Below are 20,989 nucleotides of genomic sequence, written 5' to 3'. Positions count from 1 at the left end.
GCGCTCGGTCCGATGAGTCTCTTTCCCTATTTTATTTCTTCCCAATTGTGCATGATGTCCGAGTCATTCGCTGTTCTTCGTCGCCGTCGCTCCGACGAGCTCGCTAAGCTTGCCGATGAGCATATGCAGCATGATCTCCAAGCCGACGATCGCGATAAGCTGAAGGCGGCTGCCAGGAAAGTCTCCCTGTGGACAACGGTTGGATCTGCAGTCGGTATCTCGCTGGGGTTGTATGCCGCTATTCGACTGCGCAGCACTCGCAAGGCATTCTTCGCTGCCGTCCGTGCGCAAGAAAGGCCAACCAAGGTTGTCTTCGCTGATGGCCGTACTGGTAAGTTGTGCCATTCAATATAGCAATGATTGGGTCTAATATGTTGATTAGAAGCTATTCCGGACCTGACGCCACTGCTCAAGCCCACGACCCTTGGTGACTTTGCGACGTATTTCTTCGCCTCGGCGGGTGGTCTGTTCTTAGGTGGAGAGCTCGGTAAGTTGTCCCATTGGTTGTCCTGAGAATAAGAACGATACTGACTGGTCTGTTCCCTGGAAAAGGATTTCTTGCTGGCTCAGCTAGCGCAGGTAGCAGCATTACATCTGATCCTGAGAGCCGGAAGAGAATCGAGACCGCTTTCAGGAGATTCCGCGCCGACGTGCTGCGGAAAGAAGCGGATGCTCTGGATAAGGGCGACAAAATGGAGGACATGATGTTCTAAAATATTTGCAAATCAATTCCTCGATTGGGCACAGAAGCGGCCAGCAGTACGAAATACAAATATGTATCAAACATAAAGTGGAGGAGTCTGTAGTCTATAGCATCATGCTCTCAAGAGCTTCCATTAATACTGCTACCCCCCCAAGAGGAAGCACTCGTAGGCACAGTTATGGTCTAGGCGAGCACATCTGATCTCAGGTTCACCATGATACCCTGCCATAGTGGAGTAATCGGCGGGCTAACACTGACACCCACTCCTTCATGATGGTCCTAAAGACCTCGACTTCCAATATAGTGAAAACTGATTTGTGAACATTGAGAAGGAACTTGTTGTCTTCAATTTAAACAGGACTGAGGACGGTGCTTTATTCATTACATACTACTCTAGTGCAGCCGGACTTTCCCCATTCGAGCCGGCAGATGGCAGGTGCGCGGAGTTTCCGCTTTAGGATATCCACCGCTTGGCGACGCCACCTTCCTTTCTTAACGCTTTGGTACTGCCTTTTATTGAACCCCATACTTACCTAGGTACTGACTGATGGAGTTGACTTTCTTGGTTAGTCGTGATGGGAGGAATCTCAAGCGGAGACAGTCACGGGGCGCGTGCGCCTGCTGTCGCCGAAGAAAGGTACCGTCTTCCCAACCGGCGTGAATTATGGCCTAAGGCGGGGCTGACAAGCTTAGAAACGATGTTTCCACAACGACTCCAAATTGCAAGCACCCATACAGAACCAACTTCTGAATGTGTCTGACACTGTGGATGACCCGGGTGTCACCCGAGACGGTGTAGGCCACCATCTGGCAACAACAGGCACAGCTACAGTACCGCGGGACGAACCACAGCACACTCCTTTAATTGAAGAAGCTGATGAGCAAATTTCCAATCACACAGGAAGTCCTGATGTACCTGACTCCGCAGCAACTGAAGACGAAGGCATAGAAGATTCAAGTTCGCGTCAGTTCGCGTGCGACTCGAATCCTGTTGTGAATCTTCTGGGAGAGGAAGGGTCAAGATTGGAAAGAGGCCGATCTCGCAGAAGAGACGTCGGAGGATGGTTTCGGTATGAGGACCTCAATTCACGGCGAGGAGAGCCCGGGGACTCTTATGAGCCGACACAGAGTCAGTCACCAGGGTTGAGGAATGTCGGTCTAGTGCCACCAAAAGATGATCAAGAGGCATTGATGGACATTTACTTTCGTCGTATACATCCCATTTTGCCATTTCTAGATGAGAAAGCTATACGCGCTCAATTCGAAACAGATGCACTGTCTCCCCGCCTCATTCAGTCGATCTGTCTTGTTGCATCAAAGGACCGAAGTGCAGCATCTCTACTACGTCTCGGTCAAGATCTAGCCGTTCTCACAGTCGAAAAATTCAGCAACATTCTTTATCAAGATATTACACAGAGCATGACGAGAAAGGTTGAAAGAAAAAAGGTGACGGCCATACAGATTCTAACCTTGTTATCCCTCCATGAATGGAGACCTACTGGATTTGAAGATTGCTCTTTGCACCTGATGCAAGCCATCCACCATGCTCAGACAATAGGCCTGCACTTATTAAGGCCTGACGACCAGCAGTCTTCACTTTCACTAAAAGCTCTATTTTGGTGTCTGTGGAGCCTAGACAGATGGAATGCTGCAATGAATGGAAGACCGGTGATGATTCACGATCCAGACATAGGGCAGAGAGTGGATGACGTTCTTCCTCTATTTGATCCACCATTTCGCTCATGGCTTCGTCTTGCTGACAGGCTCAACGTGGTTATTCGATTCTATCGACCAATTATGGATGGGCCTGAAGAACAGGAGCTTGATATACCAAGCTTCGAGGAATTGGTTGATAGCTCCAACGCGTGGGACACTCCCCAAGATTTTCTCGGTATTAGGAAATCCATCCCGAACTGAAGATGAAAGTTTTCACTGACGTTGACTAAGAAACCCTAGAAATTCTGAACCACGGAGTTATAATTCTTTCAACATACTCGAAAAGATTGCAAGGTCGCTCACGACCGAGGATGGCCACCATCCGTCAAAGCCATTCAATCTTCACTATTGCATCACTCCTCCGCAATCGAAATATGCACGACTGCCTTCCTGTGCCTATGGTAGCCTATGTCTTATCGCTTACCTTTTCGATCACATATGGACAGATGAAAGAAGAAAACTTACCTAGTGCGCGGCAAATAGCGAAAGAGCACCTTCACTTGTTTCATCAATGTCTCAAATCATTAGGCTCAACGTGGTGGTCAGCTTCTATAATAACCCGCTTGGGAAATCGTGTATTGAATGACACCCAGCATGCAAGTAAATTGGGGCGATCTGTTGATCAAACACAGTTGAACCCTCGGGACATGTCAACACGTTCGACCTCTTCTCAAACTACCTCAAATGTGCATCATCGGTCGCACTCCAGCATCGGTCCTCCGCGAGCTTTGAAAGAGCGCGGAGGGACATGCATAGATGTCTACTCAGACGATCGCCGCCAACTTGAATCAGATCTTTCGACCAATATGTACGATCCTTTTGACAGCATCGACATGATGGGCAGCAACATCGAGGATTTTGATGCTTTCTTCAATGATTTTCCCGATATCAACGTTCTCAGGTCAGTCGGCGATCAATCATTCTTGGATTTTGAGATGCTCGACTCCTGAATTGGATACAAACATTGTTACTCTAATGTCTTGGGGAATGACGATCAACTTTTCTGCTATTCCCGCGTATCAACGAACTTTATAGAACCAATACCTACTGCGTTCATAAAACCAGCTCCTGTAGAATTGAAAGGCATTTTTTTTTTCGTAGACTGATTCATTTGGGATCATTTGTCAGAAGCCTCATTTAGAATTTCTGGCCGCTGCCCTAAGGAGATCTACGAAGCGGCAAAACGAAGACCACCTAACCTGTTGAGGAAACTCCGACCAACCTCGAAATTGGCGACACTAGGAACTGGCCTACTTAAATGTGAGCGCGGCCAAATTCACTCTCAATATTTCTTTTCATGATACAGAGTCAGCACTTTGAATTCACAATTTCATCCGCTCTTACAAGAGCCCCACGATGTTCAGCAAGTTCGACAAAAACGTATCAAACCACAATTTGAGGTATGGACACCTTCCAATACCTATATAGGTAACCGGGATTCTCCCGTTCAATGATTCTAACTCTCTCTATTATTATTTCAACTACCAGACTCGATCGCTCATGTATATTCATCTCATCAGAATCCGGGTTGGAGCCAGATCCGTCTATAAATGGAGTATTCTCATTCAGCCTATCACAACCCACTTTGATAAAAAGTATTGAGGTGAAGGTTCAGGGATTGTTCAAAATGTGAGCCAACCTAACAACCAAATTCTCAACAATTTCAGACATCTTATACCCACAGACCGCGAGACGGATTCATGATAGCAAATGAGCGTCGACAACTCACTTTTGAAAGGAGGCAATCTTTAGTTGCATCGAAAACCCTCAACTCGTTTACATTACCAGCCGGAAACTATGAGTTCCCATTTACGATACATCTTGACAGCTCAATGACCGAGACTATCACAGGGTTCCACCATGAGTATCATTCCTACAATGTGCAAGGCATCATAGAACGCCGCTATGGCAAAGAATTTGTTCTCTCACAGCCCATCCGAGTCTACAAAACCATGGCCTTTGAGACCAGTCTTCTATGGCCAAGCTTTTCTATGGTGAGTTTTGGCTTGTTTCCGAGAACATTGAGAAATTTTTTAATGACTCGAGGTAATTGTGTAGTCCATCGAAAATCAGCGAGATGAGAGTATTCACTACACAATCTCGATTCCCGATCGGAATATACCCTTCGGTTCCACTTTCCCGGTCGACTTTTGGCTCACACCATTGTCAAAAGACATCAAGCTAGCAGCAATCGAAGTCCAGGTCCTTGAAAGACATGACCTCAGAATTGAGGCAACCGCTGCAGAATCAGTACGAAGTAATGTTCATTTCTTGACCTCGAAAAGAACCTACGTTGTCTTCGGTGAGAGGCATGATCTCACGGCCGAGAACTATGAAACGCCGGACCCAGAGCTTTCGGACGTTCAATGGTGCATTACAAAGCCTGTTCATCTACCCCGGTTGATGGACGCTTGCTCACAGTCAATTCAATTGGCAAATATCAAGATTGCGCACTTTTTGACCACTACCATTGAACTGCGGACCCTGGAAGGGTGTGTATCGACAGTACGTTGGCAAATTTCACTCCTCGCCGGGAATGAAAAGCAGGGACTTACTTCTGACCAGATCACGGACTCCATTGCCTTTGACATTTTCATGTCCCCAATCGTTTTTGGGGAGGATGGAGCTGTCCATGGCCACAATATGCAACATTTACAAGGCAAAAACATTCCTCCCCCGCCCTACGGAGCCCATACTAGGGATTCGTTGGTAGGAGATCCCTCCGCAGGTGGAAATATTGGGTGGCTCCCTCACGAACAAGATTCAGTCTGTCAACGCTTGGAAGATGTGCCCAGCTACTAAATTGCCATACGTAGGGTCACTTGACATTGAGGAAACAGATTGTCTCTTTACTCTCTATGGTGGTTGGCCTACCAGTTGTATGTATGTCGTAATCATATTCTAGTCACTGATCCTCACAAAAAGAATCTTCAGACGCAGAAGCAATGAATGTCTAATTCCGAAGATTGAGAAACCGAGCCCTCTGAAGTTTGGAAAGTTACTGTCTTTATAGCGAAGGCCAGATCCCCATATGGAAGAAGCATATCAAGCATATCATCTACGCCCTCGATATCAAGTGGAATACTTCTTTGTGAGTCGTTTCAGAGAAGACCGTGAGCTCCATTCCCACCAATCAAAGGGACACCGAGAATGCGAGAAGTCGCTTCCTGGAAGACACTATCTTCTGTGAGCCCAGAAGAGCTGCCGTCATTTCCTCGACAGTACTCTGCACTGCGCAATCTCACCTGGAGAACGGCGCAAGTTTCGGCCCAAGCACAGACATTGCCTGCAAGACCTTCAAAAAGTGAGTATGCGTCGTCGGGCATGCGGTAGTCTCTGTCAGTGTTTGCAGGCGCTGTGTTGTACGGCCGTGTCTCGCGCGAATGCAGCATAAAAGCTAGTGCCCTCGAGAGAAAATAGTCCGGGGTGAGCTTGTTGCCTAAATGTCCCTCTGGGAGGCTCGAATCATGGGGCAAATGAAGACTGTCACAGCGAGCTGAGTTAATAGCTGGTGCGTGGTACCGGAAGGCGTCATGGAGCATGAGCCAGGGCCACCCATTGCCGGAAATACCGTGACATAGACTGCCTCCCTTTGATAGAATACCCTCTTCCCAGACACAGTCGGTGGCTAAGTCAATGGCCTGGTCCCACTCTGGGCTCCAGTATTTGCGCGTCAGAGCCTCGTTCTTCAATGCAGTTGCAACGAGGATGAGAATTCCGGGGCTTCCATGACATAGCTGCACAAGCTCAGATTTCCGCGCAGATTTGAAGGGGGGAAGCGTCATTGGAAGATGACCTTTACTCGAAACAGTGAACTTGGAAAGAGCAGTGATAGTTTCCCCAATCACAAGAAGGTGTTCTTCAAGTTCCTCAGGTTTGCATGCAAGTAGGATAGGCAGAATCCCGGCTGTAGAATGAAACTGATGTTAGCAATATGCCTGTCCATTTGACTGCGCAAACAAATACTCACTGGCTCCATGGACGCTAATACATTTGTTAGCAAGGAACTCTTCCTTTTCAGGCGGGAACGGGCTACTCACGCTCCAAAGCAGTAGTGTCCTTCCATCCAGACATACATCAATGGGTGTGCATCCTGATCTCCATATTTTTGGATGTAATCGTTCGATCCTTGTCGACCTGCATCGATAATGACTCGGAGCAACTCGGGAATCTTGCCTAACAACAAGGAGAGGCCACTCTGAGTCTCATCATTGAATGTATGAGCTCGCACATTGAGTAGAACCCATAAGAGCCCCGCGCGCCCATACAGCATCTCGTCCCCACCCATGTTGCGGTCATCATGAGGAACAAGAGGCCCATTCTTCAGAGCTAAATCTGTGGCATTATATAGACAGGTGATATCGTCTTGCGAAAGACCAGGCTTAGAATCAGTCTGCCAATTTGCATTTGCTATAACAGAAAGAATGCGGAGAGTCACAGCCGCTATGGGTGAGAACGATCCCGCGGGGGACAATCGAGACGGTTTCAGAGCGATATCTGGGAAGTCTGACGGAATTCTCTGGAGAGCAAGCTGACGGTAGTCAGGAGAAGGCTCTCCCCGGTCAGCCAACACAGCGGATTGGTAGTCGAGGCGCAAGAAAGCAAGAGCGACTCCTGTCGGGTATTGTTAGATGAGATGTTCACCCCACATCGGTCCTATGGCGCCACCAGATCGGGTATGGATAAAACGCGTTTCATACCAGGGAAATGTTTGAACATGCCACCAACAGTCCATTTGTCAGGAATTGATTCATTCTCATGGATCAACTCGGCTCCATGGCGCACGGCAGCACGAAGCTCTTGCAGAGACTCGGAAAGCGAATGCGTGTTGATTGTGAGAGGACTCAAATGGTTCTCGTAGAACTGTGGGCGTTCATCGGCCATCTTGTGTACGCAAGTATAATTTTGTACTGCGATAGAGCAATACTGATCCGTCAATGACGTGCTGGAATCGAAAAGTGATTGGAAGCCTGGGGAGAGGGACGCAGCTCAGCTCAAGCCTCTCCAGATCGGCTGGGGCCACAGGCAATAGCAACTTCGTCATGGGGTTCTCGCTAGTTCGTGATGGCTCAAACACATGCCGGTGTCCCATTGGGCTCCCATCAGCGAGACTGGAGAAAGTAAAGTCTAACCCGCAGAGGCGTGCAGAAGTACAAGTGGGGCAGTTGACGATCGTCAACAAAAATATCTGCCTGTGATGTCAGGCCGACATCTACACACCTGAGGCAGCAAAATGAGTCATCAAGGATAGTGGCTTCTCGACTTTGCGTTGCAGCCATTCCGGACTCGAGAATACACACGCGGTCCTCGAAGTGCAAAAAGGCTTCTAGAAGAAGTACAGAATGTCAGTGACCTGGTCCCCTGTTGCCCTGTTACCCTCTCTAGATGAAGTACCTTGAAGAACTCGCTGTAGCCATGGCTTTCGTGGTGCTCTCTATTGCCACCTCGTCGCTGCCTCGGATTTCCCTTTCCAAAGCAATGAAAGGTACCGGACTAATATGGCATACAGTCCCGTGTTTAGGGGCGCAACCATCCCAACATGTCTGAGGTCCAACATGAAACTGACCCCGTTGCGACGGGTCCGGAGGGGGACTATCCCCTTGCACTGGCTCCGCGACAGGTCACTCTTCGGGACCGATCAACCGTGGCAACGCTGGTCCCTTTCACCTCAGCCGAGGATGTGCCCCGGCCACTTCTGAAGTATCTATCCGATCAATTTAACAAAGAAATTGAAAAGGGTGATACTTATGCTATGACCGAGCCCATCCCTTTGGCTCAGTTTGGGCGGTATTGGTTCTCCCACTTTGGTGTGGTCATGCTGCTTGGTGAGATACAAAGTGCAGAGCAGACGCATGCAATGGATCGAGCCGGAGCAAATTGGACCAAGATTTGTCTCGGAGGTTTCCACATTCGACCCAATTACCCGGGTCGTAGTAGCCATGTTTGCAATGGTACCTTCATCGTCACAGATGCTGCTCGAAACAAAGGTGTAGGTCGCTTGATGGGTGAAGCTTATCTGGAATGGTCTCCGCGTCTAGTGAGTACCTTGGAATCACTTGAAGCTACGGCGTCTGATTTATGTTTTTAGGGATATACATACGCTGTCTTTAATTTGGTATACGAGTCCAACGTTGCCTCCTGTCGCCTATGGGATTCCCTTGGCTTCAAGCGGATCGGTAGAGTCCCCGGCGGAGGCAGCATCAAGTCTCAACCTGGAGTGTTTGTGGATGCAATCATATACGGACGGGGTCTCAGCTTAGATGGCGAGGACTCTGTCTCACAAGATCGATTTGAAAAAATCCGTTACTATCTGAAGCACTCCAAATATCCCCGGGGCGCCGATCGAGCCGAGAAGAGTCGACTTCGCAGTGCAGCCACGCATTATAAACTCATCGGCGGAGAAGATGGCGAGACGGAGAAACTGATGCTCAAGGATAAGGAAGTTGTATCTGACCCTCAGCAGCAATATGAAATCGCACAGGAGGTTCACCTGAAGCAACACGCTGGAATCAACAAGACCACTGCTGCCATTGCGGTCAAATACCATTGGGTTCGAATCAAAGAAACGGTCAATCGGGTCATTCGTGATTGTCCTCAATGCAAAGAAACACTCAAGGTACCGCCGATCTCAGGAAGCAAAGACGATGATCAGTCGGTCTCAGTTGAGGAATCCGATATGACTGAAGATCCCATGGAGCAGCACTCAAAAGAGACTGATGTCCCTCAAGCCATGGACGAGGCGTCCGACGAGTCCTCAAATCACAATCCTTTCATGAACCCATCAATCCCTGCCACTGTCCCGGGAAATGTACATCCTATGGCGAATTTCACACCGATGCCCCTGGACCCTCAAATCATGGCTCATCAGCAGCTCCGACGTTATCAACAGCAGCAGAATGCCATGGCCGGGATGTTCCCACCGGGGTCCCACCATATGAACTTGACGAATTTCGACGACGCAATGCGCTATCATACCGCTAATAATGCCTATCAAATGATGGTTGATGATGGCTCCGACCCCTTTCGGCAGGAGGTGCTGGGGCTGATGAACCCTCCTCCGCACGACCTACAACATGATGCAGAGCTACTCGCTAAGTACGAGTACGGTAGTCCATCGGATGGTAATTATGATTTTACTTGAACAGTTCTCATGAGTCTGGCGTTGAATGACTGGTTGGTTTTATGGAACCTTTATTTTTTTGCGTGTGTCCTTCAGTAGAAGGTTTGAAAATGGCTCTTAAACCATCGACTGCATAGCCTCTGCATCATGTCACAATACCACTCTGCATAAATTATTTTGCCATGAGTTTTGTGGTTTCTTGTCCGTAGAGTAATTAAAGCCAAGGAGTGATTCTGGAGATTGTGGTGTGGTCACCGCCTTGGGGCTACGGGGGGTTTTTGAGGGGGGAACAGAAGCTCTGGGAAATTTTGGCGGTCGAAGATCAGCGAACCCCTCCGACTTCCCCTAAAGACCTGGATCATATCCATTCTTTCGCCTTTCTATTGAAACGGTTCCGGTCTCTTTCGCAAATTCACCATGGCCTTCGCCGGCCAAACACCCACGATTGTCGTGCTGAAGGAAGGTCCGTGTTTCTCCCCTCGGGGGCAGTTTAGTGGGATTCATCTGGGAGTGCTAACCATTGTCACTTTCAACCTACAGGCACCGACGCTTCCCAGGGCAAGGGTCAGATTATCTCTAACATCAACGCATGTGTTGCCGTTCAGTCAACGGTCAAGAGCACCTTGGGCCCGTACGGTGGTGACCTCCTGCTTGTTGACGCCAACGGCAGACAAACCATTACGAACGATGGAGCTACTGTGATGAAGGTGGGAGACTCTACGGATATCTATGGATGATAGTTTCATGGACACCGATTCTGATTTGTGGTGTGTTTGACAGCTTCTCGATATTGTGCACCCCGCCGCCCGCATTCTCACGGACATCGCCCGATCCCAAGATGCTGAAGTCGGTGACGGAACAACCTCGGTGGTTGTCCTGGCCGGTGAGATTCTCAAGGAGGTGCGAGATCTCGTCGAGCAGGGTGTGAGCTCGCAGACGATCATCAAGGGTCTGCGGAGAGCCGGCGCCATGGCCGTCAACAAGGTCAAGGAAATTGCGGTGGACATGATCGAGTCGGCAGAGAATGAGGATAAGAAAATTGAGACGCTGCGGCGGTTAGCCGCTACGGCCATGAACAGCAAGCTTATCAAGCGGAATTCGGACTTCTTCACAAAAAGTGAGCCCTTGCCAGATTTACCTGACTTCTGGATTTGTGTGTGGTGGTTAACGGAATGGTTCTCTAGTGGTTGTCGATGCCGTCCTCAGTTTGGATCAGGATGATCTCAACGAGAAGTTGATCGGTGTGAAGAAGATTACCGGTGGTGGCCTTCAGGACTCCCTTTTCGTCAACGGTGTCGCTTTCAAGAAGACTTTCTCCTACGCCGGTTTCGAGCAGCAGCCCAAGCACTTCAAGGACCCGAAGATAGTTTGCTTGAATGTCGAGCTGGAGTTGAAGAGTGAGAAGGACAACGCGGAGGTTCGTGTGGAACAGGTCTCTGAGTACCAGGCCATCGTCGACGCGGAATGGCAGATCATCTTTAACAAGCTCGATGCGATCTACAAGACTGGCGCGAAGGTTGTACTGAGCAAGCTGCCCATTGGTGATCTTGCGACTCAGTATGTTTCCCCCTTGAGCGTGGGTGTATCACACACGTGCTGACGACTTCTCCCACAGGTACTTTGCGGACCGTGACATCTTCTGTGCTGGCCGCGTTGCGTCTGATGATATGGACCGTGTATGCCAGGCCACCGGCGCTGCTACCCAGTCGACCTGCAGTGACATCCAGGAGCGCCACTTGGGTACCTGCGGCGCGTTCGAGGAGAAACAAATTGGTGGAGAGCGCTTCAACCTCTTCTCTGAGTGCCCTGCTGCCAAGACCTGCACTCTCGTCCTGCGTGGTGGTGCTGAGCAATTTATTGCCGAGGTGGAGCGCAGTCTGCACGACGCCATCATGATCGTCAAGCGTGCTCTCCGCAACACCACCATCGTTGCTGGTGGAGGTGCCACTGAAATGGAACTGTCCAGCCACCTGCACGGCTTCGCCGACCGCAATGTGCCTCACAAGCAGCAGGCTGTGGTCAAGGCATTTGCCAAGGCTCTGGAGGTTATCCCCCGCCAGCTTTGCGACAACGCCGGCTTCGATGCCACCGACGTTCTGAACCGCCTGCGTGTGGAGCACCGCAAAGGCAACACCTGGGCCGGCGTCGACTTTGATAACGAGGGTGTCCGCGATAACATGGCTGCTTTCGTGTGGGAGCCCAGTCTGGTTAAGGTTAATGCCATCCAGGCTGCCGTTGAGGCTGCTTGCCTGATCTTGAGCGTGGACGAGACAATCAGTAAGTGACCTGTTGCTTTATTCTTCGAATCCTAGACTAACGCACCCTGCACAGAGAACGAAGAGTCGGCTCAGCCCGGCGCTCCCCAGCGTGGTCTTCCCCCGGGTGCTGCCCAGCGGGCTCTTAGGGGCCGTGGCCGCGGCATGCCCCGTCGCTGATAGACGAGTTAATGCCACGAGAAGACGACGGTCTACTAGACCTTATCCCCCAAAAAGCATCAAAAAGGGAGGCTTCTAATGAATCGAGCCCCGCGAAAGTGGAATGGGTTCGTACCCAGCTGTAGTCTGTGCGATACTGTGTGCGGAAGAAATAGAAGAGTTGTAGACATACTTGAACACTATGAGGTCGTCTCTTTGAGTACATAGGTCGCAATACGTACCGTATTTTTTTCTCTGTTTATGATGGGTGAACTATCCTACCGGCGCTTGTATGAGGGCCGTTCATAGAGTAAATTTCAATCTAGGCCAAGGCTCACTTGATTGTTCAGTAACATAACGTTGCAGAATAGTCATGCGTAGTAAATGCTTCATGAGCGCTTAGTGAATACTCAGTGAGTGTTCCTAGCTATTTGTTGATGATGGCTTCGTCAGTAAGCTGTAGAATATATTTTTTCTCTATGCACTCCGATTCAGACTGCCAATGTAATATTCACTGATTCAAGTAGACACTTCCAATGAGGTGAACATTTGTCTCTGCATATGTACGTCTCGTGTGAGAATACCTGGAATAGATAGGCCATCTTCATTCAAAACTGCGAGCTTACCAAGTAATAGACCATCTCGACAGATGTTCACCTACTACGGCTACTTGAAATAGACTTCATCAGCGAGTGGACCTCGGACCGTGAAGGTTGAATGCCCCGCCCTTATTGCCCCCATTGAAGCTTAAGACCTTTGTGCAGTCCCGTTGTGACCTTAGGCTCACTTGTGTGATATCCTGGGGAACCCCATCGGGATAAAAATCAGATACTAGAGAATTATGCAATAGTCAAGGCCTAAAACTCACACTAGTCGCTAGGCGGGTCTTGGGTTGCGAGCTACAGGGGTGCACACTCGGGGCTGCCGATGGCGAGTCGATGCATGTCAGATATAAGATGTGAGACGCGGCTTTACATTTTGGACTCTGCGATCTCCTTTTTCCCTTTTGCTCCCTAAACTTCGCCCTATAGGGATCGTCAATGTAAGTGGCACGTTCCGAGGTTTGCGGTCGATCGCAGTTCGTTCCTTTAGGTTCCTGCATTTTAGTGGAATTTCCCCGTTCGTTGCACTTCACTTGAGTTGACGTCTTTTTATTTTGTCTGGATATTCACGTTTTGATTCTCTGCCCTGGTGGTTCCAAAGTTAAGACTTGGCAGTGCTTCCGATCTGGTTCTGTTTCGCGTCCGATCGTCTTCTCCACTCCCCGTGTTTCTTGAGGTTCCCCTCTCCCCCCAAGCTCTCTTTCTTTCTGTGCCTCAAGTGATGTCTTATTACCCGCCCTATTCGGGGCCTCCGGGTTACCCCCCACCCCAGCAATCATACCAGCAGTATGCGTATGCTTTGCCTTTTTTTCCTGGTTGCGACTAATGAGCTCCTGTTCTAGACCGATGCATCACCACCAACCTTCGTACGGCGGCTATCCCGGCCAGTCATACCATCAGCAGCAACCTCAGCAACCTCAGAACCCCTACGGTTACAGTCATTCTCCCCAGCCGCCTCAGCAGCCTTACGGATCTCCCGCCCCGCCTCAAGGCTACAATGTACGTCGTGACGACCCTGGGAGAGAGCAGGATGCTAACTTGTACTGCTCGTGCTCAGCAGGGACCTCCGCCGCCTGGATATCAACAACCGCCCACGGGTCAGGCAGTCTATGGTGATGGCCGTCAGCCAGGTTCGCATTACCAGATTCGCCGCCTAGAACACATGTGCTGACACTTTTGCATAGGGAACTACGGTCCCTCCTATGGTGGCAGCGGCCATCCGGCCCCTCCCCCGACTGCCCCAGTTTCGTTCGGACATGGCGCTCCCCAGGGTTATAGCTTCCAGTACTCGCGCTGTACCGGTAAGCGAAAGGCGTTGTTGATCGGAATCAACTATTTCGGCCAGAAGGGTCAACTTCGCGGATGTATCAATGATGTCAAGAACATGTCGACCTATTTGAACCAAAACTTCGGATACGCGCGTGAGGACATGGTCATTTTGACCGACGACCAACAGAACCCTATGAGCCAACCGACCAAGGCGAACATTCTCCGCGCCATGCACTGGTTAGTCAAAGATGCGCAGCCGAATGACTCGCTCTTCTTCCACTACTCCGGCCACGGTGGTCAGACACCTGACTTGGATGGCGACGAAGATGATGGATACGACGAAGTCATTTACCCGGTGGATTTCCGGGTTGCTGGTCACATTGTCGACGACGAGATGCACCGAATCATGGTTCAGTCGCTGCGCCCCGGTGTGCGTCTGACTGCGATCTTCGACTCTTGTCACTCCGGTTCCGCCCTCGACCTCCCTTACATCTACTCCACTTCTGGCGTGCTCAAGGAGCCCAACCTGGCCAAGGAGGCCGGCCAAGGACTGCTGGGTGTGGTGTCGGCGTACGCGCGTGGCGATATGGGTGGCATGGTGTCCACCGCCATGGGATTCCTGAAGAAGGCCACCAAGGGCGACGAGGCGTACGAGCGTACACTCAAGACCAAGACCAGCCCCGCAGACGTCATCATGTGGTCTGGTAGCAAGGACGATCAAACCAGTCAAGATGCCCAGATCGCCGGTCAAGCTACCGGTGCTATGTCGTGGGCCTTCATCGCTGCTCTCCGGAAGAACCCTCAGCAGAGTTACGTCCAATTGCTGAACAGCATCCGTGACGAGTTGTCATCCAAGTATACTCAAAAGCCGCAGTTGAGCTGCAGTCACCCTCTGGGTAAGTTCATCTCTGCCCAGAGATGAGGGTCTTTAATTTTTCCCACTCGTTCTCCGCTGACTTTTGCCATGCAGACACGAACCTTCTTTATGTGATGTAGATCGTAATTGATAGCGATGACCCGGCTGAAAGAGGTCTCTTTTCTGAGACATGATTTTTTTATTTTTTTTTTTTTCACTTGTCACGGCTTGCTCTCTGTATGTATCTTCATCCCTGGGTGTCCGTAATAATCCGGCTTGCACCTTGTGGTTATATCTTTTATGAACCTGTGACTATTTGGAGTTTATCAATTCTGATCTACCATCTGTCATTCATAGGCTGGAGTTGATAGTCCTGAAGGGTTCTGGCATCATTGTAGAGCAGCCGGGTCTTTGCTGTGTTGATACGAACTGCCATTTAAGTGGACTCAATCGCAAATCCTTAAAAAGACATTGAATGAGCGCAGCATAGACTGACTTGAAATTCACCAATTATGGGAGGAGCTGACCGAGAGAGTGGAGAAGATGAAGTTGACCCGTTCGTACCTAGCGCAGATGATTGTACCGTACCACAGAGGCAGTTACCACGGACAAAACATACTTCGCTGTTCTGACAACACAATCTCCTGCGCCTCTGCCGTTCGACCCGTCATCTTCCCAAAACATTGACCTGCAAGGCGAACTCCAATACTCAACCCCCAACTTAAATCACGGCCACCTTGTGTATATTGCCTGATGTCTTGATTTCCACCGCAAGCGGGGAGCTGTACCAAGCCGGACTCGCGAATCATCAGCTTCTATCTCCTCGAGAGCTATATAATACTCTCTACCGTCTTGAGCATCGGCCACCGACTGATGGAGAAACCTGTTCATCTGACAAGCCACGATCCGTGTACGGGTTCCGACCACAAGTGAGATGCCTTGATCTCGCCAGATCTACTTCCCCACATGAGCTGGCATACTTGAAACCCGGGGATACTGTGGTTCTGGTAACAAACTACAACATTGTGCATCGATCAGGGGGACGTTTCCGTGTCGTCGAGAAGATGTCATTGGTTATTTGCTGTGGAATGGTCAAGGTGCAACTCCATAAAGTTGAATTCAAACGACTATAACAATAGTCAGGATGCGTGTACCGTATGATGACAAGTAACAAACACCCCAGAAGAGCTATAAATAATCTGCTTCTTTCTCGGAGGTCTAGTGGCTTTTCTCTTTCTATTTTCTTCACGCTTACCAGGCTCAGCAATTCCACTATCAATCAATTAGCTGGTATGATCACCCACCTTGTTGTTCTAGATGCTTTGAGTACTGTACATCGGGCTAATGTTCCTTATAGAACTCTACCCTCCACTTATTCACAATGCGATTCACCCAGGTCGCTTTCACTGCCACCTTAGCTGCCGCTGTCATTGCAGCTCCGGTTCCTAATGAGGACGTGGGTGTCAATCTCGGCGGTGTTGTTATCGTTGGCAAGCGCGAGCAGGCAGAGGATGATCTAGGTGTCGGGCTCGGTATTGGTGCCAGTGTCACCAAGCATGAACCCATCGCTTCGGCGCTGGCGAACCTCGCCAGGTCCCCTGGTGTGACAGTGCCCGATCTCGAGAAGGCACTGTAATGATAATGGTTCATCGCAAGAGAAAAATTCTGGGGAGTTGAGGGATTCACTACACTCCGGTCTTTACCTTGATGGAGACTTGTATTATTCGTTTGACTATACTAAGTGCGAATTGCTAACCTCGGGAATGCGGCTGTCTAAAATCCACATTATATCTGATCATTTGATTCAAAATTTTCAATTCAAATATTCTACCGGTTATTCAGACTTTCACAAGGCAAATTAGCCAGAGTTGCAATCGCGATACAAGGACAAGGCATTGACGGCAGAGAATTGAGTAGAAAGCGCGGGATTTTCCATTATTGCGAGTGCAGCAGATCATTGACATCACGGATAGTTTGGCCCAAATTAAGAGAGGTAGAGCCGCACGTATTTCTCATTTGCGAGGGTCTTGTGAAGTGGGATGAACCGGTGGCGGAACAAAGTTGAGAGCTTAAGTCGACCCCAAACTATGAAGGACCCACATTTCGACGAATGCAACCGTGAAGTCCAAACGTACTAGGGAGACGAAAAAAACATCTATGACGAATATGGTAGAATCCGTTGAGACGGTATCTCACTGTAACGACAGATATTGGGGTTTAAATCTATATGTGTCGCTAGCTGGGAGGTATTCTTTTCTGAATCTCTCAATCCCAACCCATCTTCAGCGTCTCTTGCTAACTCGGCTCTTTGCCAAGTATGTTACTCAAACATACCGAGATAACTTACTTTGCAAAGGTACCAATCAATTGACTTGGACCGTTACCCACAGAGTATCCACTATGCGTTTTTCTCTCTCTTTTCGCGATTTCGCTGGCTGCTGCTGCGGCCGCGGCTCCCAGACCCAATGGTGACATCGACATCAATGGGCTGGTCGGCCTTGGTGCAAGCATCAAGCGTAATACGGAACCTCAAGTCGGTCGAGTCAATGTCATCGTGAGAGGGGACGAGCATCACATCTCCGATGCCACAGATGCATTCAGTAAATTCATCGACGAGGCGACCTCCCTCGCTGAAGCAGCCTCTAAGCGCAGCGCTGCTCTTAGCGTCCGCAATACCGGTCTTAATGATATCGATGAAGTGAAGCGCGATGATATCGCGGATCTTGTGGATGAGGCTGGTGATCTCGCCGCGGTCAGCAAGCTTCTCGAAAACCTCAGGCGGGATGAGATTTCCAACTATGAGAGTGACATCACTAGCCTCATTTCAGAGGCTGCAGGTGTTCTTAGACGCGACTCCATCTCAGATCTCGAGGAAGAGGCTAGTGAGCTTGAAAGTAAGGCCAAGGACCTTATTGCTAAGGCCAAGGATGAGATCAAGGCTGCGGAGTAAATGATCTATTGATTGGTCCCAAGCCAAATACTAAGGTGAGCAGATCCTTCAATTTTTCCCTTTGTGCTCACGAAATATGATACACTACGGAGGCTGACTTTTGAGCACGAGTCAAAAGCCCGAGGATGGAATGGCGGAAGATATCTCTCGAGAAAGATTTTGGGAAAGCAACCTAGAATTATGCGAAGCAACACATTGCACATTCAGAATCCTCATCATGTATTTATTTTTTTTCGAAGTTGTTCTGGCTAGCCATGCTAGTCAAAAGAATTCGCCGAGAACATCCGCAATATCCCTCCCGGGTCGATCCTTCATCACCCTTTTACCTTGTTTCTTCGAGCTGTCACATTGCGGGAGCTCCCGTTTTCTTCTGTTTTGTCGGTGTGCTCGAGTCAGATGGAGCGTTGTCTCACTGGGCAAAAGGGGCGTAGGGGATAGATCGAACTCCAAAAGAGGAGTATCCGAGTCCAAACCTGGGAGGCTCTCAACTCCACCTATTGTTTCCTCCAGATTATGCTTCTTTAGGACTCGAGCTCTCCAAGGCAAACAGCTACCATTCGTGACCGGACGCGACTTTGAATAGTGTTCAGGAAGCGGTTGGAGGTACGGTTGGCTTTTAGAAGCAAACCATTCGCCGAACTGGTCACGATTGCTATGAGCTATTTTCTGGAATTTAGGGCATCCCATGAGAGCCAAATGTTGAAGATCTGGCAACTGGGCCAATATCTCGAGAGCCTGTATCGTCAATCTGGGCTGATTGACAAGCCTCAAAAAGCGTAATTGCTGCAAAGATCCAGTGGCATCGGCTACTTCGAGCCACGTGCGTAGAATCCGATCGTCAAGTCCTAATCCTCGACCTTCATCCATGTCTTCAGGCTTGGGTGTCCTTTTGGTGGGATAAATGTCCAAGGCGACCAAGTTCTTCAGGTTTCCAATCGCAACCAGATCCGATGTGGTGGCATGTGCGCTAGATATCGCAAGCATTGCTTGCCAATTGCCGACATCACTATTTAGTAGATCTATGTAGCACTTCATTGGTTCTTTTGGCGAGTCAACTCTGAGGCAATATTCTGGGCTGATCTTGTGGAACTCGATAGGATATAAGTCCGCCATCATCTTCCACATATGCAAGGTTTGTTTATGGCTGGTGAATGAGTTAGGTCTCTTCCTAGGCACCAACGAAAATGCTCTCAATGCTGGTAAAACATACCATTTCCCCAGACATTCCCAAAGGTACTTTGCAAGGAGCCAGGGAATATGTGCGAAATGCTCTCGTTTGAGCCGCGATTGGTCGGACAGAATGCTTTTCATGGCCGAATGCTTCAGAGATGGAGCCCCTACATCCTGTACTGTCTCCCACAGCGGTGGTAAGAAAGGACTTTCATGTAGCCAGTGCGGGCCTCTGCCGAAGTCGGTTTGGGGACCTGGTGAATGATGGATGATGGACATGTTGTGAATTTGTTCACGACTGCCAGCAAGGCGATAGCCCGCTCATGGAAATGAGTTCGCAGTCTCAGCCATGAGCTTTTGAAGACTCCCAATATCACCAGATTATTGTGCAGGGACGCGAGCGATGGAGGCGTTTTGATGCATTTGTGGTCCCACGGACGCTAGGGATGCCTCAGGCCTACGGCCTACGGGAATATTATAGTCCGTCCTCTACATGTACGGCCGTAGTCGGGGACTATACCAGCTATGCGAGCACTATATTATATAAGCCTTTTATGGTCGTACAAGAAGTTATCAAGTTATAAAGCGCTCGATTTCGCTAATGACTAAGGCCTTAAAGCTAAAGGAGGGGGACGAAAACTCTATATACTAATATACTAACCTCACTGGCTAACTAGAACGGATTCGTTTACAGGCGTTATTGCGAACCACGTATTTTGAACTCCGGCAACATTCAGAGATATGAAATGCATGAAATTCTTCGATACGCTAATGTCATCGTACCAATTTTTAATGCACTGATAGGGTATCTAACCACCCGCTGAGTCGTAAGCCTGCAAGATGTCCCAAATGTGTCGATCCATCTTCTTTGACATCCAGCTCCTCTATGTCACGAAGAACTCGCTCAATATATTCGCTAGCGCCGCTAAGTTTCATAATAAGTGCAATGGCGCGGTGAACATCGAGAAGCCGGGGGATGGAGGATCTACCGTGCGATTGGGACTTAGGGTCAGCGATCGTGTGACGGGAAACAAGGGGTCACGTAAGAAAGGGCTGCGTTCTGTCGAGTCAATCCTATACTGGTGTCGTGTGCCAGTGCGTTCAAAATAGATCTGGAATTCGCCGAACAGCCGGTGGTAGTCCAGCGTCAGAGTGAGGGCGTTAGTGGGACTGTCGATTTTTGGTCCATCAATAAGATAGATTATTCCTGGATCGAACATATCCAAGATCCGAAGAGCATTTTTTTTGAATCGCTCTAGGCATAACATTAGCACCGTCAAAATACCAATACTAACAATCGGACATACTAAATCAGATTCACTAGATGCTACCGTCGTCAGACAATAAGGGAGAATGTAGGCAACCTCTAAGAATTGAAATTGATCGCTGGATTTATTCTTTAACAGATTCCCGTCATCGTCTGCACAAGATTCCGCATTCTCAGCGAAACGTTCTCTGGCTGCTACTCTATCGAATTTCCGAGACACTACACAGCGGTGGCGGTCGCGTATAAGACAGTTATGTCGTAACGCAGATACACGCTGCCTCGTTCCGGTCGGCTTTGGGCTCTGTAGCGATGATAACGACGTAGGCGTTGGTTGTGGTGTCTTGACTGATGATGCTCTAACTGTAATTGCGAATTAGAATATACTCACTAGAAATCAACCGTATGTATGAGTAAGGAATCAACGAACGGGGAAGGAGGAAATTTTCAACGATATACTCAGCAAAATTTTCTAGGCCTTCGTGAAGCTTATTGATTCGTTCAGGGATCCATAAAGAAAATCTCTCGAAGAATACCAAGGCGTGAGTAATATCGAAATCAACGCCATTTTCTACATCCGAACATAGGTCCTCATAGACGTATGAGAGAAAAAAAGTCATAAAGGTATCCGGCGATGTAACGTGCTCAAGAGTAGCTTGGATAAGTGCCGCAGGCCGATAGCCCTTCCGAACGGTCTTCTCGGAACCATAATGCCGTACAAGCCTGATCACTAGGTTCCTTGCCGACTCATGCTGTTCTCGGGTTAAGGATAAAGGCACTGAGAAGTCCAGAACCCCTTCTAGAGAGGACTGGTGACGGTGAGTCGCCATCGCTGGGAACTTGCGAGCCTTAGGTAAGGGCGTGGAAGATGGTGGAGGAAGTGAATGATGAGCTGACTCATATCGGGTTTAACGTCGGCCCGACA

General features: G+C 49.2%; 10 protein-coding genes across 10 annotated transcripts; 7 read left to right on the top strand and 3 right to left on the bottom strand.

Annotated features, from left to right (window-relative positions):
- Positions 1–54: 54 nt before the first annotated feature.
- On the top strand, positions 55–713 carry N7477_003324 (uncharacterized protein; the record flags this gene model as incomplete). Its single annotated transcript, XM_056964987.1, has 3 exons — positions 55–331; positions 383–487; positions 553–713. The coding sequence occupies 3 exons, from the start codon at positions 55–57 to the stop codon at positions 711–713; spliced, it is 543 nt and encodes a 180-aa protein (XP_056824940.1).
- A 537-nt stretch (positions 714–1,250) lies between these two features.
- On the top strand, positions 1,251–3,369 carry N7477_003323 (fungal specific transcription factor domain-containing protein; the record flags this gene model as incomplete). Its single annotated transcript, XM_056964986.1, has 3 exons — positions 1,251–1,340; positions 1,397–2,594; positions 2,651–3,369. 3 exons carry the CDS (start codon positions 1,251–1,253, stop codon positions 3,367–3,369), a joined length of 2,007 nt encoding a protein of 668 aa, XP_056824939.1.
- Positions 3,370–4,104: 735 nt separating this feature from the next.
- On the top strand, positions 4,105–5,298 carry N7477_003322 (arrestin C-terminal domain-containing protein; the record flags this gene model as incomplete). Its single annotated transcript, XM_056964985.1, has 3 exons — positions 4,105–4,413; positions 4,478–5,185; positions 5,236–5,298. Coding segments are annotated over 3 exons (1,080 nt in total), but the record flags the coding sequence as incomplete, so codon positions are not given.
- Positions 5,299–5,520: 222 nt separating this feature from the next.
- N7477_003321 (lanthionine synthetase C family protein) lies at positions 5,521–7,303 on the bottom strand (the record flags this gene model as incomplete). The annotated part of the gene is made up of 4 exons (XM_056964984.1): positions 5,521–6,326; positions 6,390–6,403; positions 6,460–7,033; positions 7,120–7,303. 4 exons carry the CDS (start codon positions 7,301–7,303, stop codon positions 5,521–5,523), a joined length of 1,578 nt encoding a protein of 525 aa, XP_056824937.1.
- Positions 7,304–7,958: 655 nt separating this feature from the next.
- N7477_003320 (putative histone acetyltransferase Spt10) lies at positions 7,959–9,560 on the top strand (the record flags this gene model as incomplete). The annotated part of the gene is made up of 2 exons (XM_056964983.1): positions 7,959–8,456; positions 8,508–9,560. 2 exons carry the CDS (start codon positions 7,959–7,961, stop codon positions 9,558–9,560), a joined length of 1,551 nt encoding a protein of 516 aa, XP_056824936.1.
- A 396-nt stretch (positions 9,561–9,956) lies between these two features.
- On the top strand, positions 9,957–11,974 carry N7477_003319 (chaperonin-containing T-complex subunit CCT7; the record flags this gene model as incomplete). The annotated part of the gene is made up of 6 exons (XM_056964982.1): positions 9,957–10,002; positions 10,080–10,246; positions 10,320–10,656; positions 10,724–11,096; positions 11,155–11,816; positions 11,871–11,974. The coding sequence occupies 6 exons, from the start codon at positions 9,957–9,959 to the stop codon at positions 11,972–11,974; spliced, it is 1,689 nt and encodes a 562-aa protein (XP_056824935.1).
- A 1,427-nt stretch (positions 11,975–13,401) lies between these two features.
- Positions 13,402–14,746, top strand: N7477_003318 (caspase family protein; the record flags this gene model as incomplete). The annotated part of the gene is made up of 3 exons (XM_056964981.1): positions 13,402–13,554; positions 13,613–13,685; positions 13,740–14,746. The coding sequence occupies 3 exons, from the start codon at positions 13,402–13,404 to the stop codon at positions 14,744–14,746; spliced, it is 1,233 nt and encodes a 410-aa protein (XP_056824934.1).
- A 1,315-nt stretch (positions 14,747–16,061) lies between these two features.
- On the top strand, positions 16,062–16,316 carry N7477_003317 (uncharacterized protein; the record flags this gene model as incomplete). The annotated part of the gene is made up of 1 exon (XM_056964980.1): positions 16,062–16,316. One exon carries the CDS (start codon positions 16,062–16,064, stop codon positions 16,314–16,316), a length of 255 nt encoding a protein of 84 aa, XP_056824933.1.
- Positions 16,317–17,078: 762 nt separating this feature from the next.
- Positions 17,079–19,079, bottom strand: N7477_003316 (uncharacterized protein; the record flags this gene model as incomplete). Its single annotated transcript, XM_056964979.1, has 3 exons — positions 17,079–17,476; positions 18,044–18,774; positions 18,841–19,079. 3 exons carry the CDS (start codon positions 19,077–19,079, stop codon positions 17,079–17,081), a joined length of 1,368 nt encoding a protein of 455 aa, XP_056824932.1.
- A 510-nt stretch (positions 19,080–19,589) lies between these two features.
- Positions 19,590–20,894, bottom strand: N7477_003315 (HNH endonuclease signature motif containing protein; the record flags this gene model as incomplete). Its single annotated transcript, XM_056964978.1, has 3 exons — positions 19,590–19,802; positions 19,826–20,427; positions 20,495–20,894. 3 exons carry the CDS (start codon positions 20,892–20,894, stop codon positions 19,590–19,592), a joined length of 1,215 nt encoding a protein of 404 aa, XP_056824931.1.
- Between the last annotated feature and the right edge of the window lie 95 nt (positions 20,895–20,989).

This window comes from Penicillium maclennaniae (assembly GCF_028827695.1).
Source record: "Penicillium maclennaniae strain IBT 15551 chromosome Unknown utg000003l:1.0-5670915.0:1.0-5674809.0, whole genome shotgun sequence".
Taxonomy (NCBI): Eukaryota; Fungi; Ascomycota; class Eurotiomycetes; order Eurotiales; family Aspergillaceae; genus Penicillium; species Penicillium maclennaniae.
This window is presented reverse-complemented; position numbering and strand designations above follow the sequence as displayed.